The sequence below is a fragment of the Nymphaea colorata genome, chromosome 11, assembly GCF_008831285.2.
Source record: "Nymphaea colorata isolate Beijing-Zhang1983 chromosome 11, ASM883128v2, whole genome shotgun sequence".
Taxonomy (NCBI): domain Eukaryota; kingdom Viridiplantae; phylum Streptophyta; class Magnoliopsida; order Nymphaeales; family Nymphaeaceae; genus Nymphaea; species Nymphaea colorata.
The window spans coordinates 7,187,219-7,206,464 of record NC_045148.1 but is presented as its reverse complement, the minus strand read 5'-3'; the positions used below and the strand labels follow the sequence as shown (position 1 = coordinate 7,206,464).

The following is a 19,246-nucleotide window of genomic DNA, read 5'->3' as shown; positions in this document are numbered from 1 at the left end:
CTCTTAATTTTGTTCTTTTCGTTGGGTTACGGTACTGGTTATAATTTTTTACCTTTGTTAGGTTATGTAGCAGAAGTGTATTACTTTAATTTGGTTTTTCATTTACTGTATGTCTCTGTCTTGTTATTTTTAATTTTAAACAGGTGGTATAGTTACTCAGTTGGATTATTGCTAGATTCCTAGACAACTTGGTTTCTATTTTACTTTCTCTCTTTGCTGCTATTTCTGAATTATACATCTGAAGTTTGTTTTAGGTTTATTTGAGGAAACGGTCGTTTCTGCTTATTAGGTTTCTATATAGTTAATTAGGTTATATTATTTATTTCTAAATTGGTATTTGTTTTGTGTTTTAACGCATGTGCCATGTCATTTAGAATTTGTTGCAGGAATAGCTACAACAATAGTCTCCTTCTTCCTTGCCAGAGGTGACTTTCATCTTCAAAAGAAACCGCTCAGCCAGATTTCCACTACAAACCCACATGGTTTTAATTTTCATCTTCTCCAAGAGAGAACTATATAACTTTTTACTGCATGATCCAACAAGCAGGGACATACCTACATATGTAACGGGAAGTTCCTTCATTAACCAACCCAGAATACTACTAGGATTAGTTACCAAGCCGGCCTTTTCCTCACAGCTTGTAAAGACTTTAGCTAAATTGACTAGCACCTGATTTTTTGGCCTAACATAACATGAAAATGCCATCTGCGTATGCCAAAACTAGTATGTATATCTTGTAAGCTTCTCGGGCATGTGATTTACAATTTCACCTCTATTCTTTTCAAAGATAACCATCACAATGGACATCTCAATAATAGTAAAGAATATGTATATAGGGAGATGGGATCTCCTTACCAGAGTCCCTCAGCGTCGGGTGGGTACTCGGTACCCGGCTCGACTTGGGCCAAAAGAAAAAGGAATCGGGCCAACCTGGATGGGTACAATTGAGCCCGGTTCGGCCCGATAAAAATTTTTAATACATATTTTATTAGTTTTTATATATATATATATATATATATATAAAATATTTTATTACGATTAATTATATTTATATATTATTTTATATTAACAATATATGTTTTTTGATTTAATTGAGTTGAGCCCGACATGGGCTCAGGCTCGAGTTTTAGGTATCAGGCCAGGCCTAGGCATCGGTTTCAGGTGTCAGGCCGGCCCGAGTCTGACTCCTAATCGGGCCAGCCGGATGCCCAAGCTTACTTGGGGCCCTTCAAATAACATGCTTTCTTTGTCATTAATGACTAGAACATAGGAGACCATCAAAGCATAGGCCATTATTTTGTCCAGTTCTTGACACAAGACAGAGTCTCTTCATATTTCTTCCTTCCCCACTTGCAGCTTTGAATGCTTTGCAATTCCTTATAGAAGTGAGGCATTTTGCTTTCAATCCTTGAAAAAGAGTAAATGCTCTAAGTTGCAAGCTGCCTTCTAGTATTTTGTAATTTTTAGTGAACCATCCGGAACCTTGTAATTTGTGACTCATGTTGCATGTACAACCTCGACGCTACCTTCCATGGCTGCCCAACAATTAAAAAGAACATAAATCAACATATTCCAAGATCTTCTCTGGTCTGAGAGCAAAGAGAAATAGTGGATTATGATTTGGTGTCATCTTAGGGAGGACAACTGACTTGTTTTTCACGTATTTAACGTGTTTTTTTCGACTAAGATGCGTTTTTTGTGACAATGCATCAAATATAACTTCTATGAACATCTTTGCGATGTCTCCCAATAAATGAATTGATTACTTTACAACTTACTTTGTTAGGGGTTTCCTAGTTTTATCTCTTGCATCAGGCATTGCATTGAAGTCGCCCATCAGACATATAAGCCCCTCCAATTGATATAGTTCTTTGCTAAGCTTCTCAAACTCAGAGATACGTTGGGTAGACTGAAAAGCTTCATACGTGCAGTTTTTAGTAAACAAGAACTTAGACCACATTTAACACAAAACTTGATGCACTTCTCATAAATTATTTCCTAACAGATAGGGTTTGCAATCTGCCACTGCAATCTCTACAATAGAGATAGGAATGAAATTTAGATAGACCAAGACCCTAAGATTCACATGGCTTAGTCTCAATAATGTCTTAGTCAATGAGTATAACATAAAATACATCCACGTGCTTTCATCTACAAGTAGTAATGTAGCTAGTTCCTAGTGAAAAGATTATGAGAATCTAGTGTTAGATGTTACACTTGATGCGATGGGAGATGACACACGAGCAATCAAGTTGTTGAACAATAGTTTTCTTTTTAAGTGATCATAAGGAGCCAAGTATCGAACTACTTAAAGGGCTGGGTCCTATGAACTGACTTGAGTTTGGACTACCCATTAAAGTTTGCCTAGTGACAAGATTATATTTGGATTTAATTCATGGTCTTGACTTCATTACCCTGTTGAACATCACAGGTAAATTGTAAATTGTCCTGATTTTATAAAAACAACACAATCTCACCATTTATTCTCATTCCAAGAAATGTTATTCAAGCTGAGTGCTACCCAACAATCAAACACCACTTTAATGAAATTTTTACATCTTATAAATTATTTTGCCATCAAATGTAGGAAAGAAATGTACATTAAAGTTTCTTCTTCCTAAGAAAGTTAGAGAAGTGATCGCTGACTTTTTTTTCGTAAAACCTTTTACCTTGAACAAACATTTGATAAACTTTCCCTAATAATTTGGTAAGTGGAACCCAGACAAGATCCCCGTTTGGTTCGTCTCCAAGGTACGGTTTTGGGCTGGACTTGGATCAAACCCGACCCATTTTGTTGACCCATATAACATGACGCGCCATGGCTTTAGGGTTTCTCCTCTACTTCCCTTCGCATTGTCTTCTTCTCTTGCTGCTAAGAGACACTGAGCGTGAAAGAGGGAGAGGCGACGGCCATGGCGTCGGTGCAGTCGGTACAATGCTTCGGGAGGAAGAAGACGGCGGTGGCGGTGACGTACTGCAAGGCCGGGAGGGGCCTGATCAAGATCAACGGCTGCCCGATCGAGCTGGTCCAGCCGGAGATCCTCCGTTACAAGGCCTTCGAGCCCATCCTCCTGCTTGGGCGCTCCCGGTTTGCCGGGGTTGATATGCGCATCCGCGTCCGCGGCGGAGGGCACACCTCTCAGATCTATGCCATTCGCCAGAGCATCGCCAAGGCGCTCGTTGCTTACTACCAGAAGTTCGTTGATGAGCAGTCGAAGCAGGAGATCAAGGACATCCTCGTCCGCTACGACAGGACGCTACTCGTCGCCGATCCTCGCCGCTGCGAGCCGAAAAAGTTCGGCGGTCGCGGTGCCCGCGCCAGATTCCAGAAGTCTTACCGTTGATCCGTTCTTCTTCTTTTTCGGGAGTCGCGATGATGAGGCGGATGAGGAGAATGATGGGTTTTGATTATCCGTTGTTGGTTAGGTCGACTTTAGTTTTGGTTATTGCGCGTTAATCTTCTGGATGTTCAAAAGTTTAATTTTGTCTTTCTTCTTCGTTTCCTATTCTTGTGTTGTGAAACTTTGGATGGGTTTTGGTGCTTTACTTTAACATGGAACCAGCGAGATCATGAAAAAGGTGCAGAGGTAGTGCAATTTTTATTTGTTCCTAAAATGGTACTTCTCTCTCTCTCAATATGCTCTGTCCTTATTATTTTTTCTTCTTAGAGTTCTTTGCTGAAGTAATATCTGTACAAATGAATACCCATCGAGTTATTTTCTCATTTATGAGAAAACAATTCTCGTTTTCCTCGGTGAGTGTGTGGCAGTTTTGGCTTAATTGTGGCAGGTGGAAACTGCAGGGATTTTTGTGTGTGTCAAATTGGAGTGTATTGCTAGTTCGTTTTATTAATAGTGCTTTGAATTGTTTGTGGTGTGCTGGATTATTAGGACCTTGGTGTGAAGGAATAACTGGTAGGCTTTGGTTTGCGGAATTCGAATGTCAGTGAGAAGTGAGAATGCGATGTTGATACAGACTTGCAGTGTGTGTTTTTTGTTCTTGTAGCTGGTCTTTCTAAAGTTTAATACCTGATTGTCCACCAATAGAGTTTCACATTAGTAAGAACTCGGGAGTCCGTATTGGTTAGTTAGACATATTCATTTGCAATGGTGTGATTTACTCGCTGATGCTTATTGTGTTAAGGTTTCATCTGTTTTATTCATCGTCATTAGTGTTTTGCCAAAATCATGCGTAAGCATGGCACACATTTTAGGATGCATGGTTACCGCCATGACCGTCTAGTGAAGCTTCTGTACCATCAAAATACTTGATAGGACAGGAAGCATGGTCAAACAGAGGAAGTTGTGTGGCGTAGGTTACACAGCTTAAATTAGTCTTCATCATCTTTTATCACCGTATTTTGCGACTGTTGATGCTTTTAGGTACTGGTCGCTCTTTCAGGTGGCCAAGGATCACATGAACAATATTGTCCTTGCTTTGTATTGGACGCTTCTTCTTGGTAGCCTTTCTTGGTATGTTAGCTTTTTTAGGTGACAAGATCATATAGATATAATGTTGTCCTTGCTTTGTGATGGACGTTTCGGCTGTTCCTGGTAGCCTTTCTTGAGAAGGTGCAGCTAAGCTAGTTTCTGCTAATTGGCATAATATGTCAACAGGACTCATTTCTAAGGTCTTTCATCTTTGCCTATTTCTGTTGAATTATGCGATTCTGGTCGTGAAATTATCATAAAAAGTACTTAATGCATTAAAACAAGAATTGCTGAATTGCTTGGAGAATTTGATAATCTTAACACGTTTGGAAGGGTATTGATATGCAGACCCCGATAAATGGTTACTTGTGTTGGCAACCTAGCACATAGCTGTTTCTCCCTTCACATTGACTTGCCTGTTGGATCCCATTCTCTTGGAGTTTGGAGAATAACACCTCGTATTGATGCTGTTATAATGTTGATTTTGTCTTCTTTGTATACCCCCTTGTTAATCAAACAAGTGCAAGCCTGCCAGTGTTTTTATTTTCTGGAAGAGTGCCACCTGGTTGCAGGACTTGAATAATATAAATATGTTGGTTATATGCATCAGATATTTATTGCATGTCTACAGTCTATAAAACAACCTGATGGCCAATGGTGATGCTTTTGAAGAAAATGGCTACTCTGGCAATTGATGTTGTTCTCATTGCAAAAACTTTTGAGTCCAACTCTTATGCTGCGGCCAGGAAACTGCAATTTCCTACGATTCTATTTAGTGTTTTAGTTTTGGACTGCTAAAGGAGACGGTCATGTTGAGTCAGTTTGGTGGTTTGTATGAGCTGCTCGGCCCAGCAATGTGTTGCTGCAATGGCTCACGGCGAAAGAGCGTGTTTTCGCTTTTGCAATTTTAACTGTTGAAAAGCTCTGTTACTCGAATTTCTCGGGGGTGTATTCTGATGTCTTCTGATTTCTACTTCTATTGATGAGGGAAAATTAAACGTGACAATGATTTTTTTACCTCTTGTTGTTTTACCCTTTTTCTTGTTGAATGATTGAGGCCTGCAACCTACACGTGGCCAAGCGTTCTATACTTGAGACTTGAGAGTGCATCTCCGTTGGCATAAATCTTGGTGGGAGAGTCTGCGAGTTTCAGCTCGCTTATGAAAAAAAAAAAAACAGAAACAGCTTATTAAAATCCCTTGAAATAGAGTTTGAACAGGCTCCGATAAGGAAGTTGATGGTATTTGTTGGCACAAGATGTGCGATGGCTTTTCTGTGCTGCAAATTTGCAACAGGTGAATCTCACTTTCGATGAAAGAAAGTTAATAAAAGAAATGGTACGTTGGGTGAGCGGGAGCCACCCAAAGAAGGGTGTTGAAGTCTTCCCTGCTTCCCCCTGCCCACGGATCTATATGGCTGTTTCGGGATACGTTTTTAAGATAAGATGGCTTGGAGCTCAATGCACCGAGTATGTGAAGTACTTTTTATGATACAACTTTTTTCTTTTGGGCACATCATCTGAGGGTTGCGTAGTTGGGGAGACCTGGGATGTCCAGTTGCGGGGGCAAGTCTGGGCTGACAATTGCCCCCACCAGCCCACACAAATCATACTATTTATATAGCGATCTTCATTATCTTTTCCTTATTTACACACGGGTGCTCTTTTTTTAGCAAAAAAAAAAAATGTGTCTCCGCCAATGGGAATATTTATTATTAACAGGCAATTTGTCATTTTCAAGCAAGTTTAAACAGAAATCTTCTGATAAGATGGCAATTCGTAATGGCCCAGCAGAGCGGCAAATTCTCTACGGCTTTTCTTTTCAATGGCATCCATGCTCTAGGTTCAGCTCCCATCTTATATATAACAATCCTATTGGCGTTATTCTCCTTGTTTCTTGTATCTTGTACGCTTAAGTAATGAAGTGTCAAGCCCCAAGTTGGTTAAGAGTTAAGACTTGGGCATTTGCTACCGGGAAAAATAGTCAAATTTCAAATTCTATGTAGCCATTTGTGAAGGCTGTTGAGGATATGTACTGAAAAGTCTCGGGCTCCCACGTTGGTCCCTTCTTATTCTGTCCCTCTGTTATCTATATGTCAATCAATCATTTTATAGTTTATGTACTTTTTAAGATGTCTTTTTTTTTTCCTTAAGTACAATGGAAAATACGTGATAGTGGCATGAAAGTATTTGACACTGGAATATGGCATGCTTGTGGACACATGTGCTTTAGGGGATAGATTTCTATACTTCAAAAGTTTGGTCACATATTAAAGATTGTAAGAAATCTTCAAAAGCTTATAGAGTGAGCTAATTAAATGATTGAATATTGTCTTGGCTTTTAGCCTTTTTTGAAGTTGAAAGTCAGTTGGATTCAGAAACTGTTAGTAGAGGCAGGTTTGAAATCTGCCAAACCCAAAAGCCGAACTTAATATGAAAGTGGGCCGAAATTGTTACTGCTGTATTAGAGGTGTAACTAGATCAGATGTATCTGATTACTAACAAAACTTCAAAACAGTTTAATGATCAGGTCTTATAAAAAAGTCCTTAAAACTTGGTGCGTGCTGATGTCCTTAAAACTTGGTGCGTGCTGATGTCCTTAAAACTTGGTGCATGCCTTTACCATAGCTCGAAATGGTGTGATCTATGGAGAATTTCCTCTACAGATAAGAAGCAGAGAAGGCCGTAACATTTCTAGTACCTAAAATGGAGCATGTTTGGGAATCCAAGAATAGGCAGCAGGTGAAATTAGATGAAAAAACTCGGATTTGGTTGTCTCTCGAGCAAATATTTTCTACCGGGAGAGATAGAAACTGATTTTCACAAAATATTTGCTTGAAAGGCAAAAAAACCTTGAGTTTTATAAACCATTATTCTTTTAATTCCTTGAGTTTTATAAACCATTATTCTTTTAATTAACTCCTCTAATTAACTCTTTTAGGTCTTTTCTTTTCTTAATTTTCATAGGAATAGTTAAATGACTTAAATTGAAGAATTAATTTACAAGCTTAGACACACACAGAGAGAGAGAGAGAGAGAGAGAGAGAGAGAGAGAGAGAGAGAGAGAGATTTAACTAATCTCATTTCTTATTCTTCACACGAAAACCAGAATAAAAAACCCGATAGACTCTCCGGGTGAATGAATAAACAAAAGGAGTTAATTTACAAGTTCACCTAGCGAGGGAGAAAGAGAGAGTCGTTATTTCCTTCTAGGTCTATCTATTTACAGACCTCAGCGACCCACTGTAGCAAGCGAAGCACATATAGAAGAAGACCACCATTGTTTGATTTTCTTCAGTTCTCCACATTCATTTCGGTGTTGCATCACCATAATGAGCAGCAGCAGCAGCATTTCCACCACCACCTTGACTTCATGGATTTTTTTATCCTTAGTCCAACTCCGGGATGCTCTGCAAAGCCGGCCGCCAGTGGCGGTGCCGCACCTCGCGGGCCATAGCCCCCAAGGCAGCCGCCTTCTTCAGGAGCTGCTCGAGGGACATCCCCTGCATATCCACCCTCACAAGCTCCTCCAGCTGTTTCTTCGTGATCCTTATCTTAACCTCTGTGGCAGCACCTATCTTACCACCACGCTCCATCCCAACACCATCGTCCCCGCCATCGCCCTTCTTTTCCAACTGTCCCGTTGTCCAACTACTGATTAGTGTCTGCGCTTCCAACCTCAAATCATCATCCAAATCATAACCATCACTGCAAACATCACCATTCAAAGGGTTTGCAGATTGAATTCTGATACAGTTGCCCATCTGTATATATTGTATGTACCGTATATATTTAACTATATATGAATGCTAAAGGAAGACACAGAGAATTAGAAGAGAGAAGAGAGAAAGCCGTGATTCATCTGTGAGAGCTTCAAATGCGTTCTTATATATACATGGGATAGGGAGTTAAAAAAAATAGTTTTCTCTCTCTCTGGAAATGGAGGGGAGTCGCCAAGGCGATCGTTCTGTGCCTGCCAAGTAGGATTGTTGAATGACTTGGACACTCGAGCCGCCATGGACGTGCTGGTGAGGATTGGTTGAACGGAAGCTGACAGGCAAGGAGCGGCAGTCGAGATTGGCGGGTGTGACCGTCAAAGCTTTTCCTCAGGTTTGATCATTTGACCGTGGCAGTTAAGCAGAGACTCCATCTGCTGCGGCCTGGCTCGGCTTGGCTCGACCGGGAGCCTTTTGATCAACGGAACGAGAAATCTGGATTTTGATGGAGGAAGTAAGCAAAAAATAATTTATATTTAGGATCTTTCACATAATATATCTGGTTTGAATCGAATAATTGATCAAACCGTTCCAGAAATATTAGATATATAAAAAATTAATATCTAATATTAATATCTAATATCTGACTAAAAGATCAGATCGGATTCAGATTTGAAAAATGACATCGGACGAATTCAGATATACATAAATTCAATTGGATTCAGACGCAGATTCACATTAGATTTATTTTTAAACGAATATCTTATGTTTGATGTTCTTACATCTTGAAAATCAGTCATATTCGGTTCAAAGTTCGGATTCGGATATGAATGTAAAAATCAGATTCATATTGTGAAATTGGATTTTGGATTTCGAGTTAGATATCACTTTTCTGTGTTTTTTACATTCGAGTCTGAATTCACATCTGAATATGTCAATATCTGAAAAACATGAAAAACATGGATATGATGGAAGGTATATCCAAGTAGATTTCCATTTGTATGGGAGGAAGGATGAATCTTTGATCAATCTCTATTTTATTATCTTCCTTCTTTTCATTTACATGTCCTCTACTCAACGATAATGATGAATTGATAAAAATTGGATCCATTCTGGCCTGTCCCTGGCTTTGCCGTCGCCGGGATCTGAACGGACAGCTGCAGCGCGGCCGTGAGTTAATGTCTCAAGATTAGCCAAGCCGATTATGACATAAATGAATGACGTAGGAGGTTAATTGGATGCATGAACTACGTCAGTTGAACGCATGTACGGGGAAAGCGCAGTGTGAAAGCAAGGAAATCCAAGGAATCAACAGAAACGAAAGGCGCCAACAACTACGAGATTAAAATAATCCAAGACTTAAAAGGCTAAAATATGAGAGGTCCATTTTGGATTCCCTTTAGGTGGCTCGTCAACATTGATGATTGGTGCATGCTTGGACTGTGCTACAATTACCGTCAACTGCCACGTAAGCCGACACCCACGTGCCGCGCTCCATGCAAGCAGTCATACTCCGCTCACCGCTTCATAATTCTTCCGATGTCATATGACTGAGGCAGCGTACCTTTGTAAGAAAAGGTGACATGGTATTGTGACATATTGTTGTTTTTAAAGTTAAGCGTACTTGGACGAAAGTAGTACAACAATACTGCAAAAAAATAATAAGTGGAGTATGTTTCATGAGTTTGCACAAATATTTGTAGGCACCAAGAGCAGAATGAAGATTTCCTCAGAAGCCTAACTTTTTCGTTGATTTCCAAAAACTTCTAACACAAAGATGAGTTAATTTCAAAGTGATGCATTCTTAGATCAAAATATTTAGATAAGTAAATAAGTTCACAAGATAAAAGGTGGAGGATATTTCTGGATCGAGAAGGGCCTATGATGTTCGACGCTGCTCCAGATTAAGGCGGAGAATTGTTTTCCGAAGGTCACGCATGCTAGATTTCTTCTGCAGATTTATCTGTTTAATTTCCTCTCTGCATACTTTCCATGTTGGCATATAGCAAGCTCTCGAAAGTGAACGAGGATGACATATTTGTTTTTGGCAAAAATATCACTCTAGAAAAGATGTTTGAAGAACCCAAGTCCTGCCGCGAATAAGGAAAGCACACCACGCATGAATTCTGGGGCATTAAGGCTCCATATTTTTGGCTTTTAACTAAACACAAAATTAAATTTGTGAGAGCCTATTAACGAATGTAGATTTGTCAGTTAAAAATCTCATATGTGCAGGTAAAACTTTGTCTTTCTTCTTAAGATTATTCATTTAATCTACTACAAATGTCTTTTTAAATATTGCTGCTTAAACTTCGTCTAAATATATGCGTAGAAGTTGAAACCAAAAAGAGAAAGAAATAGGGAACCACCTATCTTGGCATTTATGTTTTCAAACTTAATTAAGCAGTTTTGCACTTATATATCTTTTCAACTTGAGCCAAGTTCAGATCTAGGTGGCTTTAGCCATCCATAAATAAAGAGAGGTAGCCAGAGAAAACTGATTTGGGCTTACACTCACTAGATTTCAAGAGGAACACACAGTGCTTATTAAGCTCCTGGCCTCTCTTAACTTGAATGCCTTGACGCTGTTGAACTTGAGTATGAGCAATCAAGTTTCTAGGAACCTGGTTGAAGAAGCTGACAGCATGCACTTCCCAATTCCTTATGTCAATTATTCCCATTAAAACTGATCCTTTATAAGCTTGTTTGATAGCATTCAGTTCACTTCACTCAATGCACACTGGTTTTATTCTCTCCCTCTCTCTGATATGCCGCTGTACTAGGCATGAACTTGGGTGGAAAAGAACAAAAGGGAAAGGACCTTCGCACCAGCGGCATGCACACGGACCTTCCTTTCGTTGTCTGCATTGATCAATCTTTGGCCACATATACAGTGCCTAGCTGCTCTAGAGGGCCATTGCATGGTGCAATAGAGGTAGGTATGTCAACCGATCAGATTTGAATTGGATATACATTTAACCGTATCTACCTTTCTGGATTTTCACATATTCAGATTCGATTCACATTCACATACGAATAAAGAAGTTATATCTGAATCCGAATCCAATTTTTGCACTCACATCTGAATTTGAATTCAAATTTTGAAACGAATCTGGCCGAGTTCGAAAATGTAAGAGCATTGGATATATATAGGATATATTTATTTGAAACTAAATCTAATTTGAATCTGATCAGATGTTTTCTTAAATCCAAAACCAATCTGATTTCTTAACTCCATATCAAATTTTTTCTGAACAGTTCGATCAGTTTCCAATTCAAATCGGATATATTGATATCCCTCAATGGAGGTTGAGCGGGCAGTATAGTTCAAGTATTGTGGGTGGCCACTACCTCCAAAAGGACAGAAGGTTACAGGGACTGAGCACGGTCCTCCATCCTTGGCCTCCTTAGCATCTGGGATTCATATATGTGTCTACCCTGGATTAATTGTCCCAACTTTTTGTGCTCTTTGCTCAAGAAGGATGCACCAATATGGCAGCAGTTCACCTTTGGGCCTATCCTATATGACAACCAATTCAGGTGTAAAAATGTCTAGTTGCTGAGTGAAAAACAAGTCTGGCCGGCGGTGTTCTTCATGCAATCCGAACCATCCATCCAGAAAGAAACAGTGACTCAACTAAAATGAATATAATTGTGAGGTGAGCAAGAGGTTAACAACCTACCATCTTGAAAATATACCCGAAGACATCCTCTAATTGCCCCTGCTCCAAGAATCTTGGGCTGTATCAGGACCTAGGTGGGTACGGTACAATGGACGGCATATCATTGAGCTGACTGCTCAAAAAGCAATACCTGGTCCAGATCCAAGAATATATTTGTGTGCCAACACACACACATATAGATTTCAATTCTCTCTCTCTCTCTCTCTCTCTATATATATATATATATATATATAGAGAGAGAGAGAGAGAGAGAGAGAGAATTGAAATCTGTCCAGCTACCCAATGTTGCCGGATTGCCAAAATATATTTATATTTGCCATTAAAAACATCATAAACCATTGCTAAAAATTACCGTAAACTGTAGTTATACCATAGACGGTTATTAATGCTTGTGTTAAAAGGCAGTTTTAGGAATGGTTTTTAAAAAAATTCACATACGAATGAACACACACACACGAGCTAGAATAGTTTGTGTTTGAATCTTTAAGAAAATAACCATTAACTAACTTATATCTGTTCATCTCATTTATAAATCATTCAATCGTAGTGATCGAACAAATGATGATGATGCATATTAATCTCCTTTATAAATCATGCAATCACACTGATCGAACAACTTATGATTATGCATACTGGTGTTCGTATTTTTAACTAACATTATGGTTCTTTGTGTGCCTTCAAGCTTGACGTTTGATCCTCATGCTTCGTCACACTAATCAAGGTAGATTTGCTTCTTGTATGTCCTTTTGTGGAATAAAAGGTGGAACTGACAAATTTGTGGACTTTTCTATTCCTGCAAAATATAATTTTTTAAGACTTCATGATGTACAGAGTGGTAAGCAATTCGTTTTTGAAATACCTTGAAAGGCCTACTTTTGCATCGCAAAATGGTCGAGAATGGAATTCATACTAAACAGGCCTCTTGGTTCGAACCCATGTGGTCAAAGTTCCAAATTTAATAAAAAAGTAACCACCCAAAGAACTTGCACAAGCAAAACGGTTCAAATATATCCATCCAACTATTCACACACACACACATATATATATATATACAAAAATCCAAAGTCCAATATATAGAGGAGAGATCTATTAGGTATGAAACCAAGAATTTCTGTCTAGGGTAGGAGAAGGCAAATGCATGAAGACAGCAGGGAAGGAGCCAAGCAGAAGTGGTGGATTCATATATTATGGTTTGCAAAAGCCACAAGCTTCGGTTAGCTAGCTACAAACGAGGCGAGGGAGCTTGATGTTTGGGAGTAGTCCATGGACCAACTTAGTTTTTAGATTATCACTATAATAACCATGGATGGTTGGACGTACTTGCACAATTAAACCATAGTTCAAACGCATCTGCTTGGCCTCACTCAGCTCCTTCAATATCCTCTCAGCCTCGACTGTCAATCGTTTTTTTTATATGTAGCGCGTGTTCGGGGATCGAGTACAGCACGTTTGTTCGGACTCCTAATAAGTTAATAACGCATCACATTGCATCAACTCTTTTTGGTTTTCCCATTTTGTCCTTGTAGGAGGAGAGAATGGAACCCTTTTCATCTTGTTTAGGGTTATATTTGTCATTTAGCTACCCCAAAAATGCATGTGATCGGACATGTAACTAGGTTCAGTTGTAGACTATTTGGCAAGGAAAGCGACCGAACCAAGGTAGGCTTTTATCGGTCGTGTTTGATTTCCGTAGACATTGTTCTTCTATATTACAAATGGTAGATGTGCAACACTTTAGTTGACACATGTTTTACTTTCCATTTAAATATAGAAGAAGCCCTTTATCGAGGAGAAGGAAAAAAAAGGAGAAGCTTCGGCCTTTCAAAGTGTCTCCACCTCGGATGCAAGGTGGACTTCACGGCGGTGGATCTTCTTCTAAACTGCTCCTGGGAAGCTGAATAATCTTATCAAGACTGCAAAACCGGTCATGATGCCGGAAATATGTGATGTTCCACGGCCTAGATGGTTCGGACTTGAGTTTGACCCAGTATTTACCATATCCAAATTTAATCAAATCTTCTTTAATCGGACTTGGATTGTGATCCAAATCGGACAGGGATATATAAGATCTGACGCTTTTCTAATTCGGTCAGGCCCTTACTGGATTTCAGACTCATCGAATTCAGATGCGAAGGATCTTTTTTTGCTTTGCTTCGGATCTGACTGAACACATCCAGTTTTGGAGCAGTAATCGGATCTCTCCTAAACCATTCACATTCTTTACGCTCAATTTTAGGTTTAAATAGTGGTTTCTATTCGGAAGACGAAGGTTATACGTAATACAATTGAAGTCTATTTTGATTAGTTTGGTTTCCTCATAAGAATCAACGTTCAAAATTGAAGGCCTCCCCCTCCCTCTCTCTCTCCACATATATATTGAACGTTGATTTTTTTTTTTTTTTCAAGATTGGTTTTTCAGCCTTTTTTTCTTTTTTAACTCTTTCATAGGCTTTTTGTCTATCCTCTTTCATATTTTATTTTCTTTTTTCACATCCATTTGCTATTGCATCTAGGTCATAGGAACAACAAGAGTCTTAAAATTAATATTTTATTTTGGAATTGATTTTCCAGAATTGCAAAAGAATCCAAGTCATCTCTCTCTCTCTCACATACACATACATATAAATACAGACATATAAATACAGACATATATAGGGTTCAATGATGCCAATTATATGATGGTTAAAATTTAAAATTTTGTTGCTAAAAACAGTCGTTGAACTGGTATTAGCCACGATTTGTTATACAACAATGATATATATTATATGGTGGCTTTGACAACAATTTATGATTTTTTAGCAACGAATTTTTAAATTTTAATCTTTAGACAACTGTTTTGCACAGATGACCCCTTTTAGGGAGGGTGCAGAAAAAATAGTGTGTCTAGTAATGGGCCTTTAAAATGACCATTTTAGTGATATTTTCTTAAAAAAGTTGCAATAAAGATTAATTATACTCAAATCCTTTAATTAATAGTAATAATAATAGTCAGATAATGTGTAGTTAGTCTTATCGTGTACCATAGGATCTGCCCTTTGCTGGACTGGATTCCAACCAAATGCACGTTTTACCATATCTGCTTATCAGACATTTACATATTCAGATGCAAATTCAGATTTGAATAGGAATAAATAAAAGTCTATATATTCTGCATTTATAACAATTTTTCATGTAAAAATAACACATCTTTTGCAAAAGAAAAGTTTTCTCACATGAATTTTTAAAATAATGGGAAATTTTTTTCTTTAGATTCCTTGTTGTGTTATGATACAAGGTATGGTTTTAGTATCTCACATGTCACCGTCTTTAACTTGCATTTCTCAAGAATCTTTCACTTTTTTTTAACGATAATGCTTTTATCTTTTTTTGTCCATCTTTTACTTTTGTTGCATGAAATAATCAAACACGCATCGATTACCTTTATTGATGAATGACTTAACTAACTAAGTTCACCTCCCCCTTTTCGTTTTCTCCATAAAGTCGAAAACTTTTTGGTCATCGAAGTACCACTTGAAACGAGGTTCACTTCGTAGACTACACCTAAATCTCTTTAATTACTCAGAACTGTCACAATCATATTTTGCTTTTCAAGTAGAGGAAATCTTATTACAAGAGTCTCAAATGATTAAACTAACAAAACACAACATATACATCATTTGTTTTTGAAAATACTGTTTTGGTTGCAATTTCTGTCACAATATCATGTTTTCGTTCCACTGACATTTCTGCTGAAGGGTTTTCATGTTAAAACTGATGCAGGTTTTAAATTGTTGTAAACTTCTTTAAAAGTTATTTGGATGACACCTCATTTAACCCAGTTTTTTTTGTAAAACTTGGTTTCATGAAAACTGGGTTCCTAAGTAAGTTTTGATAGCATGATTTTTTTTTTGTTTGGGCGATTAATTGAAAACTTAGTTTTTGTGTATAAACAGGAGGAGGACAGGGCTTTTCACAAAATTGGTTTTTGTGAAAACTTGATTTTCTTAAAACCCGTTTTGATTGTACTCAAACACTGGAAAAACCCAGTTTGCCATCCTTGTAGAATCGGAAGCTCCCCATTACGTTCTATCTGCGCAGAGCCCGAAAAATAAATATCTAGAAATTTGTGCAGGTTGTCAGTTTTTACTTAGAAAAATGGGTAAAATGGCGGGAGACATGTGGGGTAGGGATGCCTGGTGCAGCATGTGGGGTAGGGATGGCATCGCTTTGAAGACGACAATCCTTTTATTAGACCCACCCCACACCAAGGCTGTCCGTTTCTTAGCCTGACCTTTTAGTGCGAAGCTTACATATGCATGAAGGCATGATTTTTTGTTTTTTTTTATGAACTTCACCACATAAAAGTTAAAAGAAAATAATTTAATACTAAAAGGAAATAATTTAATAATAAAATCATTTTCATTAAACAACATGATGATGTGAGCGGTAAGGTGGTCGGGCTCCTCTAAGGGCTCGTGTTTGACATCTCAGTGTGTTATACCTCTAGACCATAAAAAGCCCCGAAGCATACTCCTTAAATTATAGAAGTATCCAATAGAGAGAGAGATATAGAAAAAAAACTAAGTGAAAAGGAGAATCCAAGGAACCTAAAACAACAGCTTCAATAGTTAAAAAAAAGAACGGCACCACTACAAAATACAAAAATTTACCTATTTCTCGGAGAGTGTGGGTGGCTTCTCATTTCTTGGAGAGTACATATTGGCACATAAAATACAAAAATTTACCAAAAAAAAAAACAATTAAAAAGTGTGTAGATTGCAAACAAAGGATTCTTACAAATTTTCACATCATCATGCTGTTTATGGTAGCATCTGCAAAGCAAATAAAAATACAGAGCAACCATATTTTTAGCATCTAGATCACTAGGAAAGGTGCACACTTCTATTAAATACATGATCCCTTTTCAGGTGGTCATATGCCCTCTTGGGTATCATGTGAAAAGCTTCAAAATAATACATATAATTCTTTACTTGTTTCAAAATCAACAATGTTATGGCATCATTAGGAATTGAGTGAAAATAAAAATGCCAAGTGGTCCATGAGGGCCGTTTAGTTTGGGCCCCATGTTACAACTTGTGCAGACCAAGATCTACATTCTTCATCAGATCCAATAGAATTAATGGATTTGAAATAGGTGATGCAGACTTGATCAAGCAGGTACATAGAAACTTAAAAGAAAGGCCAAAGGTTGGGTCAGTGGGGAAGGGGGCTTTAAAAGCGTGGGAACAATCAATTTGCTGAAGATAGACCTAAATGGTCACTAGGCTAAAAGACTATTAATGGTTCAATCAACCAACTTGTCTTTTGAGGTGGCTGGTTTGGAGAGAAAATTATCAAATGCATGTGACTTTTGCTTAAAAAGGTCATGACACTTAGAAGGTAAGTTACTGCCCACCAGAAGTCTCCTTCTTTTAGTCCCAAGGTGTTGACATAAATGAGTTGGATCAAAGAAATGTATATATATATATATACACACACAAAGAGAGATTTACTACAACTTGCAATAACTATGTGAATGCAAGAACATTTCTCTATGGAGATTTCTTGTTTGAATGTCAAGGCACATAACTGAGTTTTCCATTGTGTGTACTCCACAGGTTTCTTTTTGGTTACCCATTAGCTTAAAGAATTTTAATAAGTGAGAAAAACTCACATAAATAAAAGAAAAATAAAGAAACAGACCAATACTGTTTTAAATATTTAAAAGAACCACAAAGGGAAAGTGGATCCCCTAGACAGCCCTAGGCAGTAGCCTTGTGCCTAGTGAGTATAATTAGGGCCTGGATGGCGCCCTCTCAGGGATAGCATTTAATTGGTAAGGCAATATGAAGGTAACATTTCTCTAATGTTGCTCAACTGCTTTTCTATCAAAAGTGTGGTTATGGCTTGAGAGGAATCAATTGGTGCCCACTTGGGCCACCTGTTCTTGAACAGAACCTAGACCAGCCTTTTGCTTTGAGTTAGTCCGTCTTATATTACAGCCACCAACTCGGCTCCTTCTTCTTTGAGAAAAGGCCCATGCAATAGAAGCCAATACAGTTCAGACAACAATTTTCAAGGACATTGTGGGATCGGGTTCTTAGAATTGCTTGATAAGGTAGACGCAGGGAAAAGTTCAGCACTACCTTTACATCTTCACTTAGGAACTGATATTAGTAGATGACTGTCTGCCAATGTGCAGAGAGCAGAAACAGATATATCTGAGTATTGAATTCCAGCATTATGCATATAACATAGAAGAGGAGCAGATGTTCTGAGATACTTAACATATACAGGATTTTCTTTTGGTTTTTACCCAGTCTGCAGGACCACTGTGGCTCTAAGATTCGAAAAGCACGTCCAAAATGAATTAGAATTAGTCTGTAAGCACAAAATTTGTGAATATTACTCCTCACAGAAAGTTCACTTTGTTATTGAGACATACAAAAGATGAAGAAGGATTGGAATATCCAAAAGATGGATATCGTACAATTACAAGAGAATGAGAAGAACGAGCCAAGCATGCCATGTGCTTCACATCCTCTAGGCCAAGGGCCCCATGAAGATAGTGCTATATCTCTCACTTTCATCCATCCTTACCACCGTTAGACGTGCACTGTCAACATCCACATACCACATCGAGGAGGACAACCCACCGAATTTCAGAGTAGAACTGACAGGAAAATTGAGTAAGGATCAGCAGCTAGAAGTCACTGGGTAATTGGACAAGGTGAAAGTGAAAATAGCAGTAACTAGCAAAAAGAAGTAACGTGTTTCATACTATGCAGACAAAAAGCATGAAAATGGAGTAACCACACATCTTTATCTCGTCGGCATTGGACAAAAAGCATGAAAATGGAGTATAACTGCACCCACTTGACAAAAGATACATAGGCTTACTGAGTTTTTCCGAGAAAAAAAGTCCCCAGTTGTTACTTCTAGGGTAATCTTCGGTTGGTTTAAACTAGTTCCAGTACAAAAGACATTAAATACATCAATAAGAGGCTTGACAGAGTATGTACTCTTTCAAGTTTTGATTACCTTTCTTAAAGAAACTGAAATGGAAATTTCTAGCTACAGATTGGATATTGAATTGATGGGAAACAGCTCAAATTCCTCCCACTTGGAGAAAATTTGACATGGCAAAATACCAAAATTCAACATAAAGGACAAACTCTATTCCACCGACTCATGATCTGCCATAATGGGCACAGAATAATGGGTTATCACGCTTGATTTCTATCTCTTGTCATAGCCCATGAATGCAGACATACTAGTTCATCTCAGAACCAAATAATGCAGGTGCTAACATGGGTCGAAAGTAAACGTTATATGAGGATGTTGGTTCCCACCGGTCCCGCACATGATTAGACAGACTATTGCTTCAAGCGGAAGGCCTCAGGTAGCAAGCTACTCCCAGTATATGCAATTCACAAACA

At 38.3% G+C, this 19,246-nt stretch overlaps 2 protein-coding genes across 2 annotated transcripts; one reads left to right on the top strand and one right to left on the bottom strand.

Annotated features, from left to right (window-relative positions):
- Positions 1 to 2,839: 2,839 nt before the first annotated feature.
- Positions 2,840 to 3,616, top strand: LOC116263831 (40S ribosomal protein S16). The gene has a single exon (XM_031643620.2). It carries the CDS (start codon positions 2,914 to 2,916, stop codon positions 3,343 to 3,345), a length of 432 nt encoding a protein of 143 aa, XP_031499480.1. The 5' UTR covers positions 2,840 to 2,913; the 3' UTR covers positions 3,346 to 3,616.
- A 3,877-nt stretch (positions 3,617 to 7,493) lies between these two features.
- On the bottom strand, positions 7,494 to 8,277 carry LOC116264820 (uncharacterized). Its single transcript, XM_031645229.2, has one exon. The coding sequence runs from the start codon at positions 8,191 to 8,193 to the stop codon at positions 7,819 to 7,821; it is 375 nt and encodes a 124-aa protein (XP_031501089.1). The 5' UTR covers positions 8,194 to 8,277; the 3' UTR covers positions 7,494 to 7,818.
- Between the last annotated feature and the right edge of the window lie 10,969 nt (positions 8,278 to 19,246).

What these genes read in the sequence shown, in the direction of transcription:
- LOC116263831 (XM_031643620.2), top strand. Translation starts at nt 2,914, where the DNA reads ATGGCGTCGGTGCAGTCGGTACAATGCTTCGGGAGGAAGAAGACGGCG.
- LOC116264820 (XM_031645229.2), bottom strand. Translation starts at nt 8,193, where the DNA reads ATGGGCAACTGTATCAGAATTCAATCTGCAAACCCTTTGAATGGTGAT.